Genomic DNA, 10,127 nt, shown 5'->3' with positions numbered 1-10,127 from the left:
ATACCTCAACGGGGATTACATCGCCATGTCTTTTACGTCTGTAGTATCGTTTAAACACTCTTGTTTTCATATAGTTTTATTTCGAAATTTATTGGAAAATAATGTGAATGAAAAAAAAAAACAAAGAATAAAATGTTGCCTTGACCAGCTTGCTTGTACGTCGACATGCGATACACGCTAAAGGCTATTATTGAGCTTTGCTCAATCATCAAATCATCCCCCACCGTCAGACCGTCAATGAATATGGGCCTAATTCCTTTTAATAAAGTATCTAACTGGAAATCTATGGACCTCGATGTAGTGTGCGCTCTGCGATTTTCACAAGTCGATGCAGTGAGCGGCGGATGGGAATTCCATTTTTTTATACCTGGACGCACGTTTTTACACGTACCTAAATATGTATCCAGCGTCACATGTATAGATCGATGGCTTGATGAAAGACGATATACTTATTTTAACTTGTTTGAATTCATTTTAGTTGTACACTCTGTTAAACCGAAGTACCCCCCTTTCCCAAGACAATACCTCCCCCCGCATTTGAAAACCGCCACCCCCTGGAATGCTATTGTATAAGGTGCGTAAAATGAATAAAAATGAGACATTTTCGGGAATGACTAATGTACTGCATCTAGGTTGACAGTTATCATTTCTTGCTTTTCTTTATTTTCTTGAAAAAATAGCGAGTTACCGGTTATTAGCATTTTATTTAGCTGTTTTTAGACATTATTTACATTTGCGAAACTACAATGCTTTTCTATATTTGTTACAAATATACTCTGGAAAATGTTTTTCGTAGATCTGGTTGTCTCGTAAATAACGTGGTGTTAGATTGACGTGAATCTACAAATGATACTCGGTTAAACAATTGAATATTCAATGTCTTCCGGTTTTCTTCTTGTATTCCTCTAGCTGTCGAAAAAACGACAAGGGCGGCCATCTGTGTTCCGTTAAATGCTGGATGTCGGCAGGTTTGAGCTGGGATAGAACTTCCTTGAACTCGAAGTCAGCGTAATTTGTTTTCATGATGTAAGCACATGAACGGTGCAACTGATCGGCATTAAGAGCCTGTAAAAGTACACCAAGAGTATAAAACTAGCACTCATTTTTTCAATAGGGACCTTAAGCAACGACGACGGCAATGTGTGTCTCTTGACTATAATGTTTTGCTTATTCCATTGCAATTAAATTCTAACCGGTTACCAAGTGCGAACACATTTTTTTTCGATCTCGTTGTCCTAGCCATCTTCTTCATCCTTGCTTAAGGTCCCTAATGTCAAATTTAAAGCTTCATCCTGGGGTGATTTCCATAAAAACAGACGGGGGTGATCATCGGCAAAATCAATTTTAACCCTAAGGGATAGCACTTTGGGTGTGGTCAACAGAAATTTTTACAGGCTTGATAACAACACAACTGGTTTTGTCAAGGGGCCGCTGTTTTGGAAGGCTAAAGCCTGGATTGAAAGGCATACCAAAGTCGCATTATTTTGCCTTTCTAGAAAAGTTCGACGGATAATGCGTATTAACACGCCGTTTATTGCGCACTTCAAACCGCGACTCCTGGCCAAGCCATTTAATCTAAGGGCCCGATTACATGATGAATTTCGGTCTGAATTGTATTGTTTTGGCCCGGGCTGACATGTTTACGCTATAACATGGCAATTTTCAGCTCGCTAGCCCTGGCTGAAAATCCTAGCCCGGGCTGAAAACTTGCTCATTTAATCGAAATAGCAATGTTTATGGTGGATATCGGTTTTGACCCCATCGTGGTTAAAAATTCAGCCCGGACCAAAATTCGTCATGTTATCGGCCCCTTATGAGAAGGCCTACCGGAGACTGTATTCTTGTATTAGCAATTTTTTGTTTCTAGTAATTTTGAACACGCCTTTGAAGTGGCCTCACCTGAGAAAGAAGGTATGCATCGATGACTTCCTCGCATGTTTCTGTGTCCACGCTCATCTGCTTTTTCACCCTCGCGATAAGATGTTCGGATATACGTCGCTCGCAAAGGCTCCTCATTCGGTTCAGACAAAACCTATCAGCCAGGGTCAAAAGCTGTTTGTCCTCGCCGAGACTCTCGTGTGGCGATAGTTTGTCTGTGTACAGATACTCAAGCAGTCCAATGAACGCCTTTAGCGGTGTGTCTTTCAGCTTTATCTGATAAAGAGATAGGCAGGAGTTGGTACGATCATACCCCGGAGAGGTGGCGCAAAAGGGTTAGTCTCCAGATTTTGCGGTATGGCGAGCTCTTAAAGGAAATTCAGAATTCCCCCTAAAAGAATACCGTCGTGTCGGTCTAATTTTTATACCATCATAAAGATATCTTATATTTTATTTCTGCTTTTAGGCACTTTCAAGCCCGTATCAAAAGACAACCTCCTATACAACCTATTGAAACCCACTAATGGGTTTCAAGTTTGAACCTTTTTTACAGCTGACAATTTAGGCAGCCCGTAAATAATTTCAAAATGAGCGAAAAATCAGGATATTAGCTAGCGGGAGGGGAGAGGGGGTAATGCATAAATTTAGAATTGTACAAAGGACATGTGAAAGGATGTAAAACGATAACGTTTGTCCCCTGCTAGTACTCAAGAATAGCGTTTCCCCCCTCCCCCCTTACACCGCCCTAAACTGATATATTTATTCCTGATTCAAGCACCTCCCCTCCCTTCTCCCTTCTCTGCCTTTACGTACCTCTTCGTTTGAGCTTTCGGCGAAGCTGCCACCAAACATGGCCGCCATAACCTCGGAGCGTGCCATGATGATAGCCTTGTGCGCATGCACTTGAAGCCCTTCCACTCTGAACACAACATCGGACATCAAAGGTCTGTTCAGAAATACTTCCTTTGCTATCTTTGATTTCTTTTCAATAAAGCTCTCAATAACGTCTTTGTTCATAAAGTCTTCATTATTAAGTATATTCGTGCATATCTCTTTCAGCTCAGCTATGTGCACACAGTTTAGGGTTGATAATACCTCAGAGACCAAGCCTTTATCAAAAACGTCGAATTGTCCGAGGTACAAAAATCGTATCAAGTGAGTGAATGATCTAGGCTGGGCATAAATGGGCGAAGTATGTAAACGTAGGCTCTCCGATATTTCCTGTGTTTCGTGGGTAGAAGAGTGTATATCAATAGTCCGATGTGTTTGGTTTTTATGAAGGTGGTCTTGATTCTCGAAGAAGTCTCGAAACCACTCGCTGCCGATTGAAAGCACAAATCTGTGCGCTTGTAAAAGTGGTAGGTTAGAACCAAAGCGAAATGACACGTCGTAGCAAGTAGATCTGTCCAACATACATTTCATGTCCTCAGCAAACTTGGAGTCCTCGACTTTAATTTCTGGCGCTGGTACTGAAAAAAAAAAGAAAAACAACAGAGAACTACTGGTAAACATGCAGCTATTATAGAAAAGTAACACGAAAAGTCATTAACCATATCGAGAACAGAATTTGACCCAGCTATGACCCTTGGGGAATCCCTCTAAACAGGCAGTGGGCGAACGACGTTTCACGTTCGTTTCACTGAGAGCGTGACTCAAGAAAAGAATCATCCATCTCAAAAAATCTGAGTGCAAATCAAGAAGTTTGTGCGGCCGAATTTGTACGTATTTCAAATCGAATTTGCTTTTACGGAAATCGGCGAAAAAAAGCCTTCTACTGTAGTCTACGTTCTGAAGCCTCAAGAGATACAAAAGCATAGGTTTTCGATTTCCCAGCGAACTACGGTCGTTAACATGCTTGTCCTGTTTAAGGTAAAAAACTAATATAATCGTGTAGGAAAAAACGACAAATCACTGAAATTGCTGGTCTTCGTTTCGACGCTCTTCCGGGGGATGACGAATAAAACCGTACATGGTGGAATCAATGATGTCTATTTCCAATACTAACAGAATTGTGAAGCAACGAAAAATCTCACAACGACTGAGAACTTACCAGGAACAGGAAGAAGAGGCGGCTCTGGATGATGGTTACAAAGTTTCGATGGAGACCGTCTAAACATTCTAAATCGTTTTTTGTTCGTCTGTGTCTGCAGACGATGTTGAACAGCAAGTCGTACTGCTGTTCCGACAACTTCTCTGATTCCCTCCCCAGTGTACCCACTGCTCTCTCGATAAACGGTTCCCAAGCGTGCAGCGAGTTCCTCACCTTTAGAAGGGCTCACCATACACGGCAAAAAGCTGTAGAAGAAGTAAAGCATGTGAGCTTTTAAGGAATGTATCAGAAGTTGTTCATACGCTGCCGTGCAAAACCATAGGACTGGGTCCAGTCCAACCTTACTATGACTAGTCAATTCAAGGGGAAGGGGGGGGGGGGGGGGGGGGGGGAAGTGAATAGGTTGGCGGATCGGCGGATTCGGCCCCGAAACGCTTACGGATTACTCATGACAATTCGGGAGCGGATTTCGGATTTTGACTGCTTTGACGGTCGAATTTCGGATTTTTAGTTTCAAACGATGCTATTGTTTATCTGTCAAACCATGCGGATCTAAAAAAATTCTGCGGATCCACGGATTTGCCCCAAAAATGTAGCGGAACGGCAGATTTGCATACCCCTATTCACCCCCCCCCCCCCCCCCCCATTCAAGCTATGGGTGGGGTTCGGAATCCTTGGAAATCCTTGCAAGGGTTTCATGTATGCATTTACCTGCTTCAAGTTCATAGATTCTAGCAGACGATTCAGGGCCCGGAGGCACTCCATAAAAGTAGGCGGCGTGTTCGTCCCATCTCTTAGGCTACAAAATTTTACCAGCTGCTATTTCTTAGTGGGGGGCTCAAAAGCGAGTAAGCAATATATCAATCAAATATCGTAAAAAAACATGCAAGACGTTATTATTGTTTTCTTGCGAACTAACCGTTGTATTTTATTATTATTAATAATAAAACAATAACAAGGAGTGTTTGATCGATGTTTTTTGCAATAAATTTCTGGAAAACTGGAAATGCGCTATCTCTAAAAAGTGCTAAAAGTCGAAGTACCTGGAGCCCGTTTCTCGAAACTCCCGAAAACTTTTCGGGCCCGTAAAATTGGCCGGATGGGGTCAAAAAGATTTAAAAAGGTTTTCAAGTTTCGAGAAACGGGCGCCTGTGCCGTGAGAGCCCTGGTAATATTACCATATAAGGAAAGGCCTGGTTTTTGGCGCGAAAACCTCATTTTGGCTCGGTTGGTTGTTTACGTGTAAAGTAAGAAAGTTCGCTCTCAATAAACGCTAAACCCGAAGAAAAAAGCCACAAAAGACTACTACAAGAACTAAGGAAACGAAAAGATAAAAGGTGAGTCAAAATTGTCATAAATTTGATTTCGTTCTCGAATAAAAGTATCTATTTTTAGAATCTCTTACTATTTACTTAATTACATATCCCTATGCATCAATATGTGTAAGTAGGTACTAACTCAGTCAAATACCTGCCTGATTTGGATTATCATACTTTATCAATAGTTAAAGTACTTACTGTAGTGTAATGACCACTGCATTGCAATGTATACATACCTATCAACCTCCGAAAATCGCAAGGCTTTAGAATTTGTTTTGGGGGAGGGGTGGGTATAACTTCCCAGGCGTTTGCCGTATAGAAAGCTCTCGCGCACAAAGCCACTTAAAGATCTCACGAGGGTAAATTGTGCTACATAAGGTAATTATTGTTTTAATCATTTTATTCGGAAATAGGCAAAATGTCAATTTTCTATAGAATAATTCTTCGGAAGGGATAAAAATCGCGAAAAGCGGAAGATTTGGTGCTCCATGCAGGAGAGTGGGAGATGTTCCAAAATCTTGAGACTCCCGCCTAATGCGGGCGAGTTGACAGGTTTGTTTATATAACTTTGTTGGGGTTTGAACTCTTACTTATAACATGCAGCATACATCATTTTTGGTAGTAGTTAAGTATAGCTATACTAGGAAACCAGATTAAAGTTCTTGAAATTCATTTCAAAGTTATCTCAGTTAAGGCACAGCCCAGCCATTACTGGTCATTTACATGCTTTTAGAAAAATATAAACCAGGGGCACATGCCTTCCCCACACACCCCTAAACATAGGTGCTACAGCTCTGATTAGCCAATAGAAAAATGCATACCCCCAAATTCCATAAGTAAAGACATACATTATTTGAATACAATATCACTTATGGGATCAATAATTCCTTCATTATCCTTGCTATCAGCAGCGGATCTAGGGGGAGGGTTTAAGGGGTTTTAACCCTCCCTTTGGGCTGCCAGAAAGACATATGTAACAAAAAGTAATTACCCCTTCCCCCTTTTTCACTGAGCCAAAGCCCCCTTTAGTGAAAAGCTAAATCTGGCCCTTGTGATAATTCAATTCCCTGTGTTTTTTTAAGTATTAGATGAATAAAAGACCCAAATACAGCAGTTTCTAATCAGGAGGTAAAGATATGTGATTAGGTTTCTAGAATGGAGTGCACTATAGACCTAGAAATAATTTTCAAGAAAGAATCTTTATGTATGTGAATCTTATGTATGTGTTTCTAATAGAGAAAAAGTCATTACAAACAAGTCACAGTGAATAGATAGACTTAACCCAATAAGTGCACTGACTTCCCCTTTCCTTAGCTAAACTCATAGTTACACTTATCTATAAGTTGTACCATAACATTACTTAGACTTGGAATGATTCCCGCAATAAAAAAGTTAATAAATAGGGTCATCCTTGAACTCTATCGCTACAGATAATTAACACTTCCTAAAACCATAGTAATAATAGTAGATCCTATGTATTGTTTGCTACACATAGAGCAAGTAATGAGACAAACAACATAATCTGAATTACAGTCAAAATCAAAATTAGTGACCGCTAGGCAGGGTCGAGTACCATTTGTGAACCTTTTCATTACTCTGTTAACAAACACAACTATTTGGGTATTTTTATTGATAATTATGGACTTTTTGAAGTGATATCCAGAAGCAGCTAACTGATTACTGTAATGTTTGGGGACAGACTGTTCTTGTGCCAGATCAAGTTACTCATGCATCAGCTGTTTTTTTTTTAAAATAAAATATACAAGCAACTGCCATGACATACAGTTTTTGCTCCAGCCAGACGTTTGGACCTCAAAGCACTGTTGGAAAACTTATAAACTGCGGACTAGGTACAACAGTGTTTTACTTTGGTTGTCTAAAAAAAACTAAAAATATGTGGGGCGGAATCTGTTTTTGGTCTGTTTTTCCCCCAAAAAAAATCAGCTAAAAAATAGCCAGTGGTGAATGGGTTTTTACTCATTACAGCCTTTTGAAAGAATTTGTATTTCTGCATCTCAGCTTTACCAGCTATCTATTTTTGTCCACAAAACATTTAGTTGAACCTTCAATAATATACTATAGATTGCCATATTGGATGACATTTTTAAGGAGTAAACAAAGCTACTATTTTCTGAGTGCCGGCTACTTTTTTCAAAAAGTTGGTTAATGTTTATTCGAACTAATATCTTTCACCCCCTACTTATCAATTTCAACCACCTACTCTGAAACTTAATCAAAACCCCAATAGTAACAATTTGCTTTTGCATCTAGATCACCCCCTTCCATTCTTAGATTAGCTACTAGCCCTGACTTATTAAAGATCATACGAAGTTTGCAGATAAAAAGGCTAAGTGTGATTAAGAATTAGAAGTTTTAAGATGGCAGGTAAAAGAAAAAACAATTGCCCTTCTGTGATGATAAAAAATTCAATCCAATTAATGTACATTACAATAAGTTTTCAGGCCTCTTGAATCATGCTTATTTTATGAACTAGTTTGATCAAAAACTCCTCAAACAGACAAGGTCAATGAAATCAAATTGTCAGCAACTCCCCATTTAAAAGTGTGATACACTGTCATAATGTAAGAATATACACGTTTAAATTTAATTTTCTTGCACTTAAAAATGTCTTTCTATCACACACTTTTTTTTATTAAAAGGTCAGTGAATAATTGGCAAAGGAAACAAAGAAAACTTTTAAGTTTTTTTCTTTAAAAAAAAAAAAGAGATTCCAAATGATGAAGGCAGTGCCATCGACAGGAACCGAACCACAAAGGGAAAAGCAACAACTTATATCCTCTCTGACTAAGTGTCGTTTTTAATTTAGTGGTTTGTCCTTCGGGCTATGTTTCTTTAACACATACCTTTTCGGTGTCGGGGTTAAACCTCAACGTTTGCTCTATGGAAAATTATTTTATTGATTCTCCTTTTTACTTGTTTTATTGCTTTATATTTAAATTTTACAAGAATCATTTGAAATAAGAAATTAGAAGTGCAATATATCAGAACCTTGCTAAAGTATAACTGAAAATTTAGGCATTTTGTGAATAAAAGAAATTAACTCAATGCTATCATTCGCTTAAATGTTTTAAAATTGCGAATAAATGTTTTCATAATTCTCTGGTGCAATCCTGTAAAGTTTATGTTTTGCACCATGATTTTACAGACTTTTATAGACCAATTTTAAAAGAATATAATTTATTTTGTCACTTCCCCAGCTGTTAGTAAAATGTAGTTGGTGATTGCTTTTTCCGCTTTACAAAACTCAATGGCTAAAAAAGTTTAAAAATGAACGGCCTTTGCTTTATAACTTGTGCACTTTCCGCTCTAGCGAGCATGACACTATCCGAATATCTTGCAATAAAAGTCGTTTATTTTCATCTCACTAAGTCATCGCCTTACCGAAAAGGAAATTATAACTTCCTAACGCTGCCTCTTAGCCAGCCCTCAAAATGAAATCCCTTTTAATGAATCCGTGTCTAAATCGGCTGCGAAAGAACATCATAGTGCCCCTACCTTGTGTTCGTCCGCATGTCTTTCTTATTCCCGACGACTAAAACTGGCGTTTCTGGCATATAGTGCTTCAGCTCAGGCACCCAGACTGTGGAGACGTTCTGGAAGGAGGTGGGGTTGGTGATATCGAAACATATTATGAAAACGTCTGTGTCGCGATACTCCAACGGCCGTAGCTTGGACAAGTCGAGTTCCTCAGTCCTGGCAAGGGTACATGTATCCCAATAAGTCACTATATAGTTCACTCGGTCGTAGGAGAAGTTTGTGTAAAACGACTCCTGCACGGGAGGGATGCTCTTTGGCATCACGGTATAGACGTCTTGCGGCGACTGGCTTTCTAAGAACCAACGATACAAAATGCAGGTTTTACCAACATTGGTGTCTCCGACGACCTTAAGCTTCAGTCGACGCGTGTTTATTGCGTTCATGACTTCCTAACTGCGGGTGCATCAAAATTGGTAGCTTTTATGGTAGAAAATAAATCGTGTGACAACAATATGAAGCTGTCGTTTAAAGTAAATACACTGAAGCCTTTATCTCTCGTTTTGTATATCTTGCCCAGACCCCACGCGTACTCTATGAAACAGGTATACAACATTGAAAAACTTAAAAAACTAGTATCTGTAAAAGCAAGAAAGGGTTATGTTTCGTGATCATTCCTTAAATTTTTATACATACGATTCAATGAATGTTTTTTTTTTCTGGAAGATAGTATAAAAGTTGATTTTTGGTTATACCATAGGTTATTGACCAAACGCCATTGTCAATGTTCTGCCGATCAACTGTTTTACACACCCGATGCATGCAGGCTCTCTGCCTCATTACTCTATATAACGGCTTTCTCAAATGCGTAAACTGCTGGAAAATAGATAGCCTCTACTGAATTAAAATTGTATCGATTGATCTCCATCAAAAAGTTGCTAGTGCATATAACCTTCCATTTGAATAAATTTCCCTTTGTTTCTCTCCCTTTCTTTCCTTTCGCAAAATTCTCCATATTTTAATATCAATAATACGTTTTATAGCTTGCATCTTATGGTAATGGTAACAGCTGGCGGAGATATGTCATTGCGTCCACAAAGCTACATACATATATGCCTTTGTTAGTAAATAAAAAGGAATATTTACGTTACCACAGGGTACCCAATACATGATGGCCATTCTTTCACACAATCTTGCGATGTTTCAACCAGTCCTCACATTAATTGTATCAGCTAAAAGTTTGCGATCTCTTCATTATCTTTCTGTTTTTCAGCTAAATTTTCCATTCAGATGGTTCGAAAAAACTACCAATATAAATTCTGAAATTCTAGAATGATTTTCTTTTGCCGCCTTTTGTCATTTCAACATTGATACGCAAAACATTT

General features: G+C 39.0%; 1 protein-coding gene and 1 long non-coding RNA gene across 2 annotated transcripts in view; one reads left to right on the top strand and one right to left on the bottom strand.

Moving 5' to 3' along the window:
• Positions 1–684: 684 nt before the first annotated feature.
• LOC5514052 (rho-related BTB domain-containing protein 1) lies at positions 685–9,302 on the bottom strand. Its single transcript, XM_001634203.3, has 5 exons — positions 8,764–9,302; positions 3,929–4,173; positions 2,692–3,347; positions 1,900–2,154; positions 685–1,065 (listed from the first exon to the last, which is right to left on the bottom strand). Exons 1-5 carry the CDS (start codon positions 9,186–9,188, stop codon positions 874–876), a joined length of 1,773 nt encoding a protein of 590 aa, XP_001634253.3. The 5' UTR covers positions 9,189–9,302; the 3' UTR covers positions 685–873.
• Positions 4,890–10,127, top strand: part of LOC116619184 — a 44,632-nt gene continuing 39,394 nt past the window's right edge. Inside the window, exon 1 of the long non-coding RNA XR_004296559.2 lies at positions 4,890–5,265. This is a non-coding gene — a long non-coding RNA (uncharacterized LOC116619184). The remainder of the gene's footprint in view (positions 5,266–10,127) is intronic.

The sequence above is a fragment of the Nematostella vectensis genome, chromosome 2 (assembly GCF_932526225.1).
Source record: "Nematostella vectensis chromosome 2, jaNemVect1.1, whole genome shotgun sequence".
NCBI lineage: Eukaryota > Metazoa > Cnidaria > Anthozoa > Actiniaria > Edwardsiidae > Nematostella > Nematostella vectensis.
The sequence above is the reverse complement of the archived record's forward strand: the minus strand, read 5'-3'. Positions and strand labels throughout refer to the sequence as shown.

What these genes read in the sequence shown, in the direction of transcription:
- LOC5514052 (XM_001634203.3), bottom strand. Translation starts at nt 9,188, where the DNA reads ATGAACGCAATAAACACGCGTCGACTGAAGCTTAAGGTCGTCGGAGAC. An exon ending in GCCTCTTCTTCCTGTTCCTG is followed by an intron (nt 3,348 to 3,928) that starts GTAAGTTCTCAG and finishes TTTTTTTTTCAG; the next exon opens with TACCAGCGCCAGAAATTAAA. An exon ending in ATGCATACCTTCTTTCTCAG is followed by an intron (nt 1,066 to 1,899) that starts GTGAGGCCACTT and finishes GTACTTTTACAG; the next exon opens with GCTCTTAATGCCGATCAGTT.